General features: G+C 54.5%; 1 protein-coding gene across 3 annotated transcripts; it reads right to left on the bottom strand.

Annotated features, from left to right (window-relative positions):
* Positions 1-2,136: 2,136 nt before the first annotated feature.
* PGF (placental growth factor) lies at positions 2,137-14,954 on the bottom strand. 3 transcript variants are annotated; one of them, XM_016134367.2, is made up of 7 exons: positions 14,501-14,954; positions 13,246-13,288; positions 8,800-8,996; positions 7,885-7,961; positions 5,794-5,823; positions 5,623-5,685; positions 2,137-2,927 (listed from the first exon to the last, which is right to left on the bottom strand). In XM_016134367.2, exons 1-7 carry the CDS (start codon positions 14,573-14,575, stop codon positions 2,900-2,902), a joined length of 513 nt encoding a protein of 170 aa, XP_015989853.1. In that variant the 5' UTR covers positions 14,576-14,954; the 3' UTR covers positions 2,137-2,899. The 3 variants fall into 3 exon arrangements, with proteins under 3 accessions (XP_015989853.1, XP_036073891.1, XP_015989854.1); XM_036217998.1 differs by lacking the exon at positions 5,794-5,823; XM_016134368.2 differs by lacking the exon at positions 5,623-5,685.
* Between the last annotated feature and the right edge of the window lie 1,975 nt (positions 14,955-16,929).

Raw genomic sequence — 16,929 nt, forward strand, 5'->3', positions numbered from 1 at the left:
CTCCGCAGTCCCTTTCTTTTCTATAACACGGGGTCAGGAAGGAGAAACTAGGGGAAAGTTCATTTTCGCTGTGGCCGTTTCTTCTTCTCCAGCTATGACTGTGCCTGGTACGACAGGCATCCGGGTGGCGGATCTCTTGTGGGAGTAGCACAGGGCCACTCCACAGCACTGTCCTCTGATGCGTTCCTTTTCCAGCTCTGTATCTAATACCCTACTCAGCTATCGCCCCGACCCTGTACCCACAGTCTGTAACCTGTGGGGTCTCCTCACCTGCAGGCCTCCCTCTTAGTAGAACATGGGCAAGGCTTCTCATGACCATTCGCCTTCTCCCGTGTCCCCCTAAACCGTGAAACTTGCCGGATGCCCCAAGGCATCTTTGTCCTCTGTCGCTCTTCAGGTTTTCAGCCTCCCTCTCTCCAGTTCCCAATTCAGATAGCGCATGGGCTGATCTAAATGGCAAATCCCGCTCTAGGGAGAAGAGCGGAAGGGAGAAACAACTCAGGTCTCCGGTGACCTCACCTCCCTTTCCCTCTCTGCCCCCTTCCTGGTCTTCTGCTTATAGAGACTGAGGAAGGGGCACTAGGTGACATTTGGGCCTAGCAGAATGACTTCCGCCATCTCTTAATAAATCCCTTAGGCAGATGTGTCCAGCCTCAAATTGTTTCTTCTTTGTTTTAGAGTGTGTGATACTGAAGACGCCTTTTTAGCTCTAGGTCCAGTCACCATTTTGAGCAACAATAATGTCTACCCGGCGTCCTACAACACATGATTATGGTCTGTCTCTCCACTCAAATACAAGGCCTGTGAGAGCAGGTCCTCGTGTGTTTCATTCCCCACTGGATCTTGCTGCCAGGAAGAGGAGGAAGCCAGACCCCTCCATCTCCTGCAGATGAAAAGGGCCCTGTAGGACCTAACTGGTATGAAAGGATTGCCGATATGGTCGAATGGACCAGTCAGTTCATTTCTTCATTTCCTACTCATTCCTGGTGCCAGGCTCCTGGCCATAGGTACAGATTTTTGTTTCTGGCTTTTGGGAGCTCCCCTGGTCTCTGTCTAGTTCTATACAGAGGTTTATGGCCTCAGTAGAGAGGCTGACCTCGATATGGGCAACTTGTGAAGCTGAGAGCCTTGGAGATGCTACAGGGACTGGGCTGGGGTCCCTGGAGCCAAAATGTAGCCTGGCCAAGGGAAAGGGGTACTCTTCTCAGCTCTCAGTCCACCAAAAGCAAAAGAGCTCAGCATGGCTACAGTCTAAGAATGGAGAAGCAGGAGAGAAAGTGTATTTCTTCTGCAAATCATGTCCCCTAGGGCTGGCCCACACCCCCTCTGTGATCACCAGCCAGAAGCACATTCTCACCAGTGTCCTCCTGACCACCAAGAGCAGCTGCCTGGCCAGGGCCACCCCACCCCACTGGACTATCCTTGGCTTCCCTCCAAAGCCCTAGGCGGGCCTGCTCCTGGGCCCCTGTGGCTTTGTCCAGAGCAGCCTGCAGTGAGAGAACTGGAAACTGCCCTTCCCACAACACATACAACAATAAAACATCACATTTTGCAGATAAGAGGCAGATGGAAGTCTGATAGTAAGTGGTTTGGACTGAAAAAAGAAAAAAAAAAAGCCCCCCCCCCATTTCATGCCAAGGCTTTCAGGAGGCAGGCAGAGGAAGATGAGAGGTAAAGGAAGGAAGAAGAAATCAGGCAGCATCCACAGACCCCTGTACTCGGCAGCCTGAGCAGGCTGGAGACGTGCATGCAGTGCAGTTCCCTGGGGCCAGGACCTGGGGAGCCTGGGAGCCCCCATTCACTGAGGGTCTAGAGGGCTGGCCACTGGACTGAGGGGTGGCCCTGGGGGAGGGGAAAGGGACTGGGGATCTTGAATCTGAGAGTGTTCAGCAGTGGCTGGGTCCAGGGCCTCCCAACTTTGGGGCCAAGACTACATCTTGGGAACCCTTCATTGTGGGACAAGTGGACCTCAGGGTTTTGCCTTTAGCAGCTGGGTAGAGGACACCCCAGGAAGCTGCAGGGGAGGCCGGAGCCACGCTGAGGGCAGCCTTGGGGCCCGTGATCTTTCTTTCTGTCCTGCTTCCATTTGCTGCTGTTGCCCCCTGTTCCGGCAAACACACTCCCTCGGAGAAGCTGTTTCCAGACTAGAATACTTTATTCAAGAGAATCTGGCTTGGCAGTCAGACAGCCACGTAGAGCAGCTTGCTCCATGTCCAGCCTGGGGTCCTCTTTGCCTGTGTCCCTGCGAGGGGCAGGATGGTGATGCCTTGGCCATAAAGAACAATGTCCCAGCACTAGCAGTGGCAAGGTGTGAAGAGAGATCTAGGGGACAAGGAGTGGCAAAGGCCCCAGGCAACCACTGTCCTCCGAAGCCGAATGTTCTGTTCTACTAGGTGCAGAGCTGCTGCCAGGAAGAGGAAGCCGAAGGACGCCTCCAGCCCTCTGCCGGCCTTCCCACTCAGCAGGGGCCGTGGTGGCCAGAGCAGGCTCCTTCACCCCCATTCTAGCCAGGAGCTTCCAAAGCAAGGGCTGCTTGTCCATCCAGAGCCCAAGGCCTAGGAATAGGCGGTGGGTCCCACTCTTTTCTTCCCTCTCCAGCCCCTTGGAGACTCCCCGGGCCTCTGGGTCCTGGCTTGCCCCTCACGGAGCCACATGTCTTGCTTCTTCCCAAGCTGAAACACACACGGATCTGTGGCTGCCTTCTTTCTCTCACGTTCTGCTTAAGGCACTGAATTCCTGAGGGTCCTGTCCCTCCCTGCCCCTCGTCTTGGAGGGAGGAGTCATTCAGCAGGGATACAATTGGCTAATAAATAGAGGGCAGGTGCCAGCAGGGAGGTAACTGAGAGTGTGACGGTAATAAATACACGAGCCAGGTGTGGGGTCTCCTCCGAGGGGCCGGTTACCTTCGGGGAACAGTATCTCCGCACCTGCAGAAACCAAACACAGAAAGCAGGTGTCAGCACGCCGTGGAAAGTCAGGTCCCTCCTATGGGAGGTGGGGCAAACACAGAGGGGAAGCTTGGGCAGGGAGCACGGGGAGGTTGCAGCGTGCCTGGATCTCTGCTTGCACCAAGGCCAATAAGAAGCTAGAAGCCACCCTTCATGAGCCTGTACCCAGGTGCCCAGCCCTGCACTAAGCTCTCTCTCATCTACTCATCGACGTCTCCTGAGGAAGGAAGGCACTGTTGGTAGCACCTTGTGGGTTTTGGCAAATAACTTGGAAGGAGTTTGTGGAAGAAAAAGGGGCCACACACTAAACCTGACAAGCTCAGGGAGGCCAGCATGGGAGGCTCTGCAAGCTCAGAGAGCAAAAGTAACCATATAGGATGGTCTTAACATAAAAAAGAGCATTCTTAACTAAAAGCGGGTTATGACAGGTGGTTGGGTCCTAGGCCTGTAGCTTCCTCGATAGATGTCTATTGTCTTTTTGCATCTAAGATAACATACCTTTGAAATGTCAGAGTGATCCCCTCTTTCCAGACCCCTCAGGGCACAGCCTCTGCACCAGGGCAGGAGGCCACAGAACCCCTCGGTGTTGTCTTGTTCTCCCCCCCCCCCCATACCATCTCTCTGTGCTGTAAGTGTTAATTATTAACTACCCTGGACACGCCAATGTAAAGGAAGTATGTCTCTCCGTTTTAATTTTTTATCCAATCCCAGAGGTTTCCCTGCTTTGCTTTCTCCTGTTCCTTTCATCTACTACCGATGAATTTTATGTAACTCTCCTTCCGTCTCCTCCTTTGATTCTAACGTATAAAATAAGCTGCAAAACTACCATTCTCAGGGACATTTTCTCAACCTGTTAGGATTTTACTTCCCAGCAATTGTCGTCAGTTTGGCTTAAGTAAACTCATTAAAATTCTCTACAGGTTTGAGCGTTTCTTACGTGGACAAGTTCAAGTGATTGGGTAACATCTAGTCCCAATTACTTATTTATGCAAGCATGGTTTCTCAACCTTTTCGTCTGTAAAAAATGATGAACAGGAATGGAATTAATGCTGAATCCTGTTTCAGTCTGGCAGGAGGTAACGTTCATTAATGGATTCATCAACTAATTGAAACGGGGTAGCCACATTTACGTCATCCAGATGCATCCCCAATGAGATTGCTTGTACTTTTATGTTTGATATTTATTCATATATATTTTGTTGTTTTTATAAATTGATACTATTAATAATTATTGTGATAATTAATTCCAGAAGAAAATTTAGAGTTTTATGTGGCAGATACATATGACAAGGTGATATGTAAAAGACTTTTGAGTATTAAAAAATTATATTATGCTGAAATTCTGTGAGGCAAGTAAAATGGAAATACGAGTTCAAGGAAAAAAGAAGCAATGTAAATATGCAACAACTATTAAAGAAGAGTATTCAAATATATATGTATATATTTGTTATTTTTTTAAAAGTGAATGATGGCATTAAATTAGGATGCCTTATTCCATGGGCTACATCTGAAAACTTATATAATGGTTAATGTTAAAATACTAATATTTATAACATGCCAAAAATGATATCCTTTGCAACCATTCACAATTTTGATGGAAAAGTTCAATGTTAACTTAAAAGTGAGCAAGGGAGCCCATGGGTTTTTGAAATTCAGGAGATTTCTGAATGAGACGTGTTGAGACCACTGCTCTGGAAGATTGGCCAAGATGGTTTTCACCTGGACCGACCCTGCCAGCGCCAGCGGGGGCGCCCTGCGTGGACTACTCTGCCAGCTCCTCCCCCAAGTTGCTGCCTGGGCAACGAGGAGAAATGAGAGCCACATGCCTTCGGGAAAGCAGCTTCTCCAGAATCCCTGTCTTCATGGACTGGGGTGAAAGTCTCTGCTCATGGAGGGGCGGGAGCATGGGGTAAGACTTGGGTCAGCTCCAGGGACACAGCATGAAATGATTTCCTGGAGTCTTAGAGCTGAGAGGAATATCAGTGGGACTGAGTTACTGTAGATGTGAAATCTTTTATTTTTACTATTTACGCTCACAGATTTGGATTTTCCCCTCTCTAACCCTTTTTTCCCCAGCCATACTCAGGCCTGGACTCCAGCCTTGGTCACCACGTGTGAAGCCAACATGGGCAGGTAACACTAAGAGGGAAAGAGGAAGCCAGTGGACCCCAAGGCCCCCTGGAGGGGGCACATAAATACTGGCCTGGGAGCCAGTGAGTGGTTACCCCCTCACTAGGGTCACTACTCTAGCCCTGGATACATTTTTAGTTGTTGGACTTTTCATCGCTAGAAGGTAAGCACTTAAGAGCAACAATCTTGTTGCTTTGTTCACTGGTATACCTGGCACACAGTAAGTACTTGGTAGATATTTCTACAATGACTAAATGCGCGGTGGGCCCCTGACCCCTCATTTTACACAGAGAGAAAAATTAGGCTCAGAGAGGAGACATGACTTGCTTGAGGCCACACAGAGACTCGGGCTAAGTCAGGACAAGAATAAAGGTCCCCTGACGCTTCCTGGGCCCTGTAATCTCTCTGCGTGCAGCTCCCTGTTCTGGCTCCCAAGACTGAGCTGGGCCTTGCTTTCCCTTCCCGACCACTGACCCCTGTAGGTGCGGGCTTCCCTCTGGCCCAGCCTCCTTGCCATCCCTGGGATCCCCCGCCTCACACTCACAGGTGGCAGTCTGTGGGTCTCTGCTTCTCTCTCTTCCTCTTCCCCCTGCCCTTGGGTCTCCTCCTGCAATAAGCCAAAAGCGTCAGGACAGAGTGGCTGGGGGCCCCATGCTATACAGGACAGGGCCGGGAAGGCTGGAGAATAGTCCAGAGCCCCAGCCAGGCCACTTACCTTTCTGGCTTCATCTTCTCCCGCATAGGCCTGAAAACGCAGACAGAGAGAGGGATAGGGAAGAATCAGGAAAGCAGTAAGTGGGGGCTGGCGGCCACCCCAATACCTCTCCTCAGGAGTCCTGGTCCTGCAGTTGGCACTAAAGCCACTAGGGGGTAGCATGGAGCTAATGAGGGAGAGATGATCAGCAGTCTCTGGGTTTGAAGCTCCCACTCTACACTCTGGTGACTCCACCAAGAGAGGTAAGAATTCCCTATCGGGGCCCCTCTGCAGACCCTTCTGCCTTTCTCAGCTTCTTAGCATCAAATTTGGGCGTCTGTGAGTCTGTTCTCCGCTGCCTTCTCTGTTTACTTCCTTCCCTTGCTCCTTGGAGGGTTTGTCCTTGCACTCAGAGTTTCCTTAAGGACAGTAAATGAGGGACAAGGCCATGGACCGGAGGATGGTTGCTGCCAGCTAAGGCTGCTTGTCAGGACACAACTGCCACCCCCGCGCTGGGGACGTGTGATGCCACAGGCAAAGCAGGAGGAGTGGGAGAGGCGTGGAGTGAGGGGAGATAAGCCCAGCCTCGCATTCACCCGGCACGTCCTGACTCTGCCTCCAGAGCTGTGGCTGTTGGCCCAGAAGCGAGAAGAAAGGTGTCCCTGTTGGCCAGCCCGTTGGAAGGTGACAGGGCCTCCGTCTTCCCTGGGAACAGGGCCGGGGGCATGGGGTAGCATGGCCAGGGAATGCTGCCCTAGGCGGGCTGTCTCCCTCGGGAGCCAGAGCAGAGTACCAGAGCCTTGGACTGCCTGGTCATGTCTCTGCCATCTTGGGCAAGTCAGAAGCACTTTTGGAGCATCTGCCTCCTTGTCTGCCTGTCCCAACAGAGTGGCTGTGGGGGCAAGGGCGATGTGGAAGGCGAAGGGTTGCCGTCCTGCACTGTGCCCGGGAGGGTTCATTACTGAACTATTGTTATATGGCTAAGCCCTGGCTGAGAGGGATGGGAGGAAACGAACTGAAGCAGAGCCCCAAACAGTGGGGTAGTGAAGAGGGCCTGGAGCCTGGACTCAGGTCCAAGAGGGGCAGCCAGAGCCCTGGGCGCTAGACAGGGCCAAGCCCAGGGAAGTACGGGGGCTCCTGGAAAGCATGGCAATGGCCATGAGAGGTAGCGTGAAAGAGGACAGCCTTCGGGGTTAGACCAGCTGGGGTTTACTTATAAGCTGTGGCAAATCATGTAAACATACTAAGACTCAGTTTTCTCATCTATAAAATGGGGCTAACAGTAGTACCTACCTCCTAGGGTTGTTGTAAGAGCAGGGATCTCGCCTGTCGTGCTTACTACTGTATCCCAAGCATCTAGCACAGTGCCTGGCATACAGTAGGTGCTCAATAAATGCTTATTGAGAAACATTTGAATGGGAATGTGAACGTTTGAACAATAAATGAGAAAACACATTCAAGTGCTTAGTGTGGGGCTAGGCACGGAGGAGGAGCACAATAAATGGTGGCCCTTCCCCCTCTTCCCGCCCCAGGACAGCACTTAGGACCTGGGCACCAGGACAGCACCTCAGCATGTCTCTTCCTTGGGCCTGGTTGGCAGTGCCTGGCCTGCTCCTCCCTGCAACTAGTGTTCAGAGCATTCTGGGAACAGACAGCACACTGGTGCTGGTCAGAAGCTCTGCCAGGTGGGGCGTGATTTTAAAGAAACCCCAGGGCCTCCTTCCTTCTGCTCTTTTCGTCCCACCAGGGCTTGTCTTTCCCTGTGCTCTTCGGCCCAGTTGTCCCCTTCCACAAGCAGCAGCCTGGCCCAGAACTAAGCCCAGGCTTGCAATGGCCTTGCCTCGGGTGCCTCTTCCAGGGCGGTGGCAGCTGTTTCCCATCTCAGTGGTGGTGGGGACAGGGGATGGTGCGCCCTGAGCCCCTGCAAGCCCCTGCTGAGAATACCTCTCCAGGCAAAAACCAGCTGATGAGGGGACACAATGCAGCCGCCACTGGTCCGTGATTTCCCTGGTCTCCCTCAGCCAGGAAGGAAGTATAACTTGCAGCAGTGATGGGCATTTGGCCGAGGATGCCAAGTACACGGCTCGTCCCTGCCGCACCCTCGGGACCTACCTGCACTCACAGCGCACGTGCTGAGAGAATGTCAGCTCCACGTAGGAGGGCCGGTACCCAGAGCGGATCTTCAGGAGCTGCAGGGAGAGAAAGGTTGGATCCCTGGATTGGGAGGTGGCCCATGGGCTTCCAACACTCTCTTACCCTCTCCTCATGGAGAGGACCAGACTCCCTGTTTCCCATCAGCCTTTGGACTACATGCCCTCATTCTGCTTGAGTGTGGGGCAAACAGCCCTCCCACCTGCATACGAATTTGAGGGAGGCCCCTGTCCCTCCCTACGCAGGGCCACTGGCCTAGCAACAGTGTAGGAAGGGGGCCTATGCTCTGGAGTCAGAGAGACCTGTGTTCAAATTTTGGCTCCTCTACCTGCTGAGCAAGAGAAAGAACATCTTTGAACCTCAAGTTCCTCATTTGTGAAATGGGGATAACACTTGCCCTCAAGAACTGACTGTTGAGGTAGCATTTATGAAGTGTCTAATACAATACTTACTTGGTATTACTTAGTAAGTGCTCAATAAACCATTGCATGTATGTGTGTGGGTGTGGGGGTGGTGTATGTGCAAGCAAAGTTCAGGGCACCAAATGCTACTGGTATAAACAGGGACTTATTGAATCTAAGCAGATGTCTTTTCTAACCTCAACCAGATATCCTGGCCCCTGGAGTAGGGCTAAGCTAGAGCCTGGGAAAACTGGTAAGGGAGGAGGTGAGTGGGCTCAAAGTTGGGACAGAGGATCACAAAGGAGGGCGCTATGCTGGGGGGTAAGAACACAGGCCTGGGAGCCTATTGTAGTCCCGTGACCTTGGCCTGCCCTCCTCCCCTCTCCAGACCCCTTTTAGTTGGCAGGTTCTGTGGCCCTCTGAGACAGGTATGGATGCTGGGGCAGGCGGGTCGCGAGGAGGAGACCCTCCCTACCTGCATGGTGACATTGGCCATCTCCACCGGCACACAGTGCAGGTTCTCATCGCCACAGCAGCCGGTGCAGCGCAGCAGGGAGACGCAGGATGGGCTGAACATATGCTCCACCTCACTGGGGTACTCCGACATGATGTCCACCAGCCGCTCCAGTGTCCGGCAGTAGCTGCGGCCCCACACTTCCTGGAAGGGCACCACTAGGAAGGGGCACAGTCAGCTGAGTCAGCACAGGGGGGCCTGCTGCTTGAAGCCCCAATCCTGGCTCCCTAGGCCCTGCGGAGCCTTCCAGGGTTAGCCCACACCTCCTTCTCCAGGAAGCCCCCAGCTTATCTGAGCTCCCTCTGCTCTAAAATGATGTGATCTGTCTGGGAAAACTGCTGGACCCTTAGGTCATTGGCCGGACAGAAATCTGAGTGGAATGGAATTCCTCAGGGTCCTGAGCTCTCTGCTCTATTCTCAACTCAGGTACTCTCATCTGCCTTGGAGCTTCGAGAAGCATGCCCTGGCAGCAACCCTGGCCCGCTGGGTCTTTCTTAGGCCTGACTCAGTGCTTCCTCGGTCTTAAAGAATTTGCAGAAAACAGTGAGTTCTGCAAATTCTGTGAGATTGGCTTACAGAGTCCCACAGGGAGGGTTAGCCTTCCCCCTAGTCCTTACTTTCTGCCCCATTCTGGGCCAGCTCTGCTGCCAGGCAGCCAAGACCGCGGCCAGCAATGCGCTCTATCCCCACTCCCCATTTTAGTGGGACTGGGGACCAGTCCTTGCACCAAACCTGGGCACAGAACCATATTTCCGCCTTCGGGCTATGCTCTCCGCCACCCCCCCCCCCTTCTCATTTCTAACCAAATAAAGCCGACCACCCGTTTCTCAAGGTCCACTCCCCGCCTCCTCTCCAAAGCCTTCTCCAACTTTTCTAGTATGAACAGATGTTCCTCCTTTGAGCATAACTAGTCCCTGAGGGCTTGCCTTATCTTGGTCACTGGTGGCTTTTATCTCCTTTACAACCAAGTCGAGGCTCTGTGAGGACAGGGACCCAAGCACCCAGTAAACACAGGCTAAGTAATTACTGAATGATTAGATGATAGTTCCCTGAGGATTATCAGGGACGTCCCCGGCCCCCACGATGTCATGGTGGTTATGACTAGGAGCTTTTGGGGGCTGATCTGGAATCTCTCAAAAGATGCTGCTCCTTCAGGGGAAGGCCTGGGACTTGACCCCCAACAGTGGCTCACAGGAAGTGAGGAGCCAGAGCCAGGAGACCTGGCTTCTAGTCCTGGCCCTACACTGGCCACGTGACCTTGGAGAGGTCACTTAATCTTTCTGGGTGTATCAGTTTCCTCAGCTAGGGAAAAAGAAGCAGGTTGGGAATAGATGGTTGCTAAGGTCTCTCCCGGCTCTGACAGACGGTCTGTGATTTTGTACACATAACCCAGCCTAGCCTTGATACCGTGGGTGGAGAAACATCTCCAGCCCTGGGTCATCCCATCCTATACCCGACCGTGGGAGAGGACATGGAAGATGGGTCACCTGGGGGCTCTGAAGCCTCTGCCCAAGAGCAGTGGCTCTCCTAGCAGCCCCTCACTTCCTTCCTTGACCCTTCCTAAGAGGCAGAGGGGCCAAAGTCCATTGCACTGAGCCTATGAGGACATGAGTCTCAGGGTAATCTCAGAGGAAAAATAAACTTCAGCCCTAGCAGAGGCTCTGGGGAAAGGCTGCAAGCTGGTGGAAAATACCTAAGAGGCAGTGTGTCCACGTGGAGCTGGCCGAGGAGGCCACGGAAGCAATAAACCGTGCTTATCTGGGCGTCTGCTGCTCCATTCTGCCCTGTCTGCTTAGGAGGTACTAGGGCTGGGCCTGGGTTGGGAGAAAGACCAGATGCCTCCCCTGATCCTACCTCTCTAGGCCAATAGGAAGCTCTCCCTGGTCCCCAAGTGGGAAACAAACCCCTCTCACCATAGGCAGCCCCGAAGCCCCAGGGAAGCTGGCCTTTGGAGTAGAAGTCAGAGGGGCTCCTCCCTATCGTAACTCCAAGAGTACATGTTTAGTCTAAAATCTTCATGCGCACTATGTAACTCTGCATGTTTAATCTCTGCCTTGGAAAGCACAAATAACAGCAGAGGAATAGCTAGCCGCAAAAGTGCCATGGAAGGTTCCAGCTCCTGCCCTGGGACCAGCCGTCAGGGAAGGGGACAGCAGCAGAGAAAGGGTCCCCCAAACCTCTAATGTTCTGCAAACACACACCCATCAGCTGGGCTGTTGGGGCCCCAGCCAGGTTAAGCAGAGCCGGCTCTGCCTTGGCGGCAAAAGAAGGGATTTCCTTTCCTCGCCCCCACACCCCGCCATACAGACTGTGTCAACAGGGCCCAGTCTATGGGCCCCTGAAACCCACCACTTTCCGGGCTGCAAGGGCAGATTATGTTGGGGAAAGTCTGAGAAGGAGGTGAGCTGGGCCTGGTCTACCTGGCAGCCACCAGGAGAGAGGGCAATCTATCCCTGGAGGCTGCTGTCTGCATGTGTGGGAGAAACAAAGGGGGCTGGGTGAGGGGCCTGCTGGCTGAGAGAGCGGTGACCACTCCCAGATGTGGGCTGAGCCCCTCAGGAAAGAGCTCTGCTCAGCTGCTCCTGAGAGCACTTCCTCTGGCCCCAGACCTGCTCCAGGGGTGGGAGGCTGCTCCCAGACCGCGAGGAGCGAGCTCTCATCTCTCTCACAGGCCCTGTGGGAGAGCCTCCTACCTGGCTCCAGTTGCCTACTACTCAGGACCGAGGAGACCCAAGACGGGAAATGTTTAATCCTGAGAGTAAGCTCCTGGGGAGGCCACTGGGGAGGAGCCACAGGGCTTGGCAGAGCTGCTGGCCATGAGCCCGAGCCTGGCAGGTGTCCTCTCCGTAGTCACTGGGGCACACAGCCAGCTGCCGCAAGGGACAATCTGCTCGTGTCTGCTCAGCCATGAGCCGTGGACACTAAGGGGCGTCTGAGGCTTTAGGCAACCCCAAAGGCCTCTCTGAGCCTCAGCTTCTTCATCTATAAAATGTGGAGAATACAAAGGTCTTTCTAGTTCACAGCCTGCGGTCAGCACAGAATTATAGTAAATGCCCAGTGCTGTTACCGTGATGGTAGTAGTAAAAATCAACATCCATAGCTGCAAAGTACAGAGCATGCTGTCTCTTGTCTGGTGTTAGCAGAGGTGGGGATGACATTTTCACATTTTGATATCTGAAGTCCAAAGCTCATGGGATTTCCCCTGGCCACAACACAAGCTGACAGGTGAGCTGCCCTAATGAACGGATACTTCCGAGCCTCCTTACCCTGGTCCCTGGGAGACATATACTCCCGTGTCTCCTCCATGGAGTCAGAGAATCCTACAATCTTAGAAAAAGAACCTTAGATATCATGTAGTTGACTGCTCCCATTTTACAGATGAGGAAACTGAGGCTCAGACTTCTTTGGTAGCTATTGCCTGAAATACACTAAAAGCATCAAAAAGGCCACGGGGTGGAGTTGATGACAGTCCCTCCCCAAATCTCAGAGAGCATAATATCGTGCCAGTCCCAGACAGCACAGCAGGGGGAGGGCGAGAATGTCAATGAACTCGAGGTCAGCTATCTTCCCCACCTTCTCAGTGCCCAAGGGGTCTTGGATTTGGGTGTGCGAGCATGGCCAGGCCCAGGAGAGGCTGCCTACCTTGCAGGCAGGCCAGCAGAGGGAGGGTGCTCCTAGCTCACACTGGTTATCACGCGTGTGCCTGTACATGTCCCTACATGCTCCCTCTCCTGCGGCTCCGTGGGAAATCTCAGCAGTGGTGTGTGGCCTTGCTGCAGTTATTGGAGAGGCAGGGAGGGAGGGGCAAGGCAGGGTCCCTGGCATGGGCCTCCTCCTGCCTTCTGCATGTATGTCTCTTTGGCGAACAGCTCACCCTTTGAAGATTCTCTCTTGATGCAACCCAGGATGGGGAGTGGAGGGGCCAGGGAGGGTGCGACTCATGTTCTGTCTGTTTGTAATCAATGGAAAGGCCTGGTCAGATCCCTGCAGCTCTGCCAGCGCTGGCTGCTTGGAAGGTCCCCTCGCCCCTCCCTGACTCTCTTGATTGTTTGCCCACTGCATCCAGCTTCCAGCTCCCCAGTCTGGCCCCTGGCACACACTGCCCAAACTGCCCTCCAAACCCCATCTGCCCCCTGACATCATGCTGGGAAGGGGCTCTGAACCAACTAGGCCAACCCTGGGTATACTGGTTCCAGCTCTGCTCTCTGGGCACTGTGTGACCCTGGCCTGGGAATATACCTCTATAGGCCCCGGGTCACAATGGGGGGATTTCTCAAGCCCTGCCAACTTTGTCAGCCAGGGTGTCAGCCAGCTTGCAGACTCTCCCCAACTTAACATCATCCCGCATCCTCTGCAGAGGCTTGGGAGGAAAGGGCTTAGTGAGCATGTGCACCAATCCAGGCTTACCTTCCATCTCTGATGAACTGTTCCCAGCAGACAAGGCCAATTGCTGTGGACAGAAAGGTACAGAGATGAGGGGGACCACTTTGGGCCTCTGTGCTGTTGGCAAGAGCATAGAGGCCCCTCTGAGCTCCTTCCCACCCACTGCACACACTCTCTGCCCTGTCTCAGAGCTGAGCTGTCTCTTTCCAGGTGCAACTAAAACCTCACTGGATCCTGGGTGGGCTCCAGTCTTCACTCTGGCCTCAGTTTCCTCATTTGGAAAGGGTGGGATGCTGGAGGCTTTCGAAGCCCCTTTGTCTTCTGTGTCCCAAAGATCTTGCAATCCCTTGGGGTCTCCCTCTTACCCAGCCACCAGGCCAGACCTGCTGGGCCCTGTGCAGCCCGCCTTGGCTGGGTGCCAGAGCCCAGGGGGTGGTGATCAACTGGTGGGAGACAAGGGGCCGGAGCTGGTGGCGCCATGAGCTGGTGCTGCCGGTAACGTTACACCTCTAACCAGCCCTGCAGCAGGCAGGAGGGTGGCGGGTGATAGGGCTCTCCTATCCCAGGGGACTGTCCAGCCTACCCACTCCTGGGCTGGGGCTGGGGACTCTAGGGGCAGTGACACAGCGCAGTGGGAAGGCAGCTCATTGGCTTTGTCAGGATTTCACTGCCGAAGCTGGCTCCTGGCCAGACTCACCCTGCTCCTGGGAAAAGGGCCCTGCTCACTTCCCCAGGCCCTGCACTCAGGACCTCCGCTGCCCACCAGGGAAAGTAGGCACAGCAGGACCTCTTGTCTTGCCCCCAGCCCACCCCCAGGCCTGCGCTCAGTCTGGAGCCCTAGTGGGGGCAGGGCCCAGCCTCCCCACCAATGGCGTCTTCTATGGGCTTCACCTCCACCAGGCCAGGTCAGAGGTCCTGGGGGCGTCTGCCTGGTCACAGGCCTCGACCCTGACCACAAGGCCAGGGACCCGCCTGGGATTAGTGAAGAGATGCTTTTAGCAAAGCCACTGGAGCTCCAGGGGCCAGACAGGAAACCTCCCTCCCTTCCCTGTGGCTTCCCTGCCCCCGCCAAGACAGACCCCAGAGCTGGAGTCTGGGACAGCCCAGCCAGAGGTCTCCTCCCAGACGATATGGTCCACCCTGGCTCCTGAGAAATGTGTAGACATCCTTGGAGGGGCCGCTCCCCAGAGTGGGTCAGGGGATTTCAGAGCGCCCAGTTTCGAGTGTCAACGGTGGGAAGATCAGGGGAGCCAGGCTGGGAGGTGGGGGTGGGTCTTACCTGAGGGGGCACAGCAGGAAGCGCCAGCCCGGCCAGAAGCTGTAGGAAGCAAGTGAACAGCCTCATAGCAGGCATCTTCTCAGACGTCCCAAGCCAGGGGGCTCCAACGGAAAACCACCATGCTCGTCCCCCCGGGGGAGCCCCTGGCCTAGGAGGAGAGGAGCTGAATGGAGGGGGATGGATGCCTCCTTCACTGCTGCCCCAAGGTTTCCGCTGGTGGCCGGAGCATCCTCTGGAAGCCCTGGTGATTCGGAAGCCTACAGGTAAGGCTGTGGCTGGAGAACCTGATGCGGAGCAGCCGGCGGGGCGGGGCGGTGTGGGGCAGGCTCGTCCCCGGGGAGGGTCCGTCGGGCGCCCAGCGCGACCCCAGTTCCTCTCTCGGCTGGCCAGTGAAGATGAGGTTTCCTGCTCAGACAGCAGTTCCCTTCTGGGACTGGGGCTTGTAGGCGCTCCGTTTCAGGGGCCGTGAATGGGGCGGGGCTCCGGGCCGGCCCCGCCCACCACGGACTAGGTTCTCACTCGGATCCCAGGGAGCGGCCGGGCGGCGGCGGCGGCGGCGGCGGCGGCGGCAGCTCCCGCAGTTCGCGGAAGGAGCGGCCTGAGCACGGACCCCCCGCGCCCCCTGGAGCCCAGTCCGCAGCTTCCTGTGAGGCCGCCGGGAGCCTGGCGCCCAGTGTTCGCAGCTCCGCTCTGGCTCTTCTCAGCTGGGCCACCTTGGGTGGAGGAATCCAGCTGTGGAGCCCGACGTCTGCGAGCAAGGTTCAAGACTTCCACGGCCTCAGAAGAAACTGAGAGCCCCAGACCCCGAGAAGACAGTAATTTGATCTGGTCCTTCACGATGCCACCTTATGCCATCCCCACAATCCTCAGGGGTGAAAGGATTATTAACCCCATCATAAGGATGAAGACACTGAGGTTCTAAGAGCGTCCCTACATGTATATTTGTACATACATATGCTCTCTTGAAAAGTGCGTTTGTGTGTGTGTAACTGACAAAAACAAAACCCAAGCCACGTGACTCCAGAACTGGCTCTCTGCCCCATACACCGTCCTCCTGGCCAAGCACTGAGACAGCAGGGCAGCCTAGCTGTGGGCACCTGTCTGGGGGTCCAGCACTATTTCCTCCTGTGGGAAGCAGTTTCTCAGGCCCTCCCTGTGAGCCCACCACATGTGGGCTGGAGAGTGGCCTAGTGAATGAAGCATTTCCTCTAGGCCCCAGGAGGGGGAAATGCTCCAACTCCGCAGCGCTGCTGACAGGGGTCTTCGTGTGTCTGTGCGTGCACATGTATGGGCATTTAGGTGTGATTGTGATGCTCCACCTGTGCTGTGAGTCCCTGTGTGGTCTGAGTTTCTGCACGTGTTCACTACATGTACAAATGTTGCTTGTGTGTGGATCTGGTCTCTTAGTAGCTCTGTCTGTTCATGCGATTATGTGTGTATATGTGCTTGCTATGTCTCTAGGGGTGTTTGGAAGTGTGTCTGAATGTGCATTTCAGTGGGATTGTGAATTTGCATGTCTTCCTCTGTCCTTCTGTGTGTCTTTCTCTGTGTGTGAATGTCTTGACCAGCTTCTCTGTGTGATCATGCATTTCTCTGTGCGTTTGAGTGTGCCCTTCCACGGTCCTCAAGTGTTCATCACCACCCCTGTATGCAAGAACCTGGCAGGGTTTGGTGTCATGGGTTGGCCCAGGCCCAGGGCTGGTGGGTGGCTATGGGAGAGAGGGAGGCCTGGGAGGCGGCCCCTATTGAGCACATTCCAGCCAGAAGCAGAGAGGCTCGGGCAGCCCCAGCTCTCACCCCAGTGACCTCTGCGTCCGCCGCCTGCCTGCCCACCCACGAGGGACTGCCAGAGATTCTGCCTCCCTGCCTGGCCAGCCCTAAGCCCGGAGGTCCAGGAGCCAGGGTCCAGTTACCAGCCAGCTAAGCGGGGGCTGCAAAGAACTTTTTGACGAGCTCCAACATGCTAGGGCTCATGCGGCAGACAGACTCCTTCCTGGGCCTGGGGTCATAGCAACATGCTAGGGCTCATGCGGCAGACAGACTCCTTCCTGGGCCTGGGGTCATAGCAGAGGTCTGAGAATCGCTGTGCATGTGTATAGGTGAGTAGATGTGTGTTTGTGCATATCTGGATTATATATATTTGCTCATAACATCTTTGCATATATACGCATGTGATTATGTGTGCCTTTATTTTGGATTTGTGTTTGTGTATGTGGATGCAGGTGTACATCGTGTATGAGCGTGTGTATTGAGGTATCTGTATTGTATATGCTTGTCTATAACTGAATGTTTTGAGCACTTATTCATTGGGCATATTTACCTATAATTGTGTATTTACAGGGACACATATTTCTTCAGCCATAATATGCTCCAGGCACTGCCCCAGGTGCTGGGCATGTGGTGAGGCGGTTCCTTTCAAGTTTATGTTC

This window comes from Rousettus aegyptiacus, unplaced genomic scaffold (genome assembly GCF_014176215.1).
Source record: "Rousettus aegyptiacus isolate mRouAeg1 unplaced genomic scaffold, mRouAeg1.p scaffold_m13_p_3, whole genome shotgun sequence".
Taxonomy (NCBI): Eukaryota; Metazoa; Chordata; class Mammalia; order Chiroptera; family Pteropodidae; genus Rousettus; species Rousettus aegyptiacus.

What these genes read in the sequence shown, in the direction of transcription:
- PGF (XM_016134367.2), bottom strand. Translation starts at nt 14,575, where the DNA reads ATGCCTGCTATGAGGCTGTTCACTTGCTTCCTACAGCTTCTGGCCGGG. An exon ending in CAGTTCATCAGAGATGGAAG is followed by an intron (nt 8,997 to 13,245) that starts GTAAGCCTGGAT and finishes GCCCCTTCCTAG; the next exon opens with TGGTGCCCTTCCAGGAAGTG. An exon ending in GAGAAGATGAAGCCAGAAAG is followed by an intron (nt 5,686 to 5,793) that starts GTAAGTGGCCTG and finishes GGCTTATTGCAG; the next exon opens with GAGGAGACCCAAGGGCAGGG.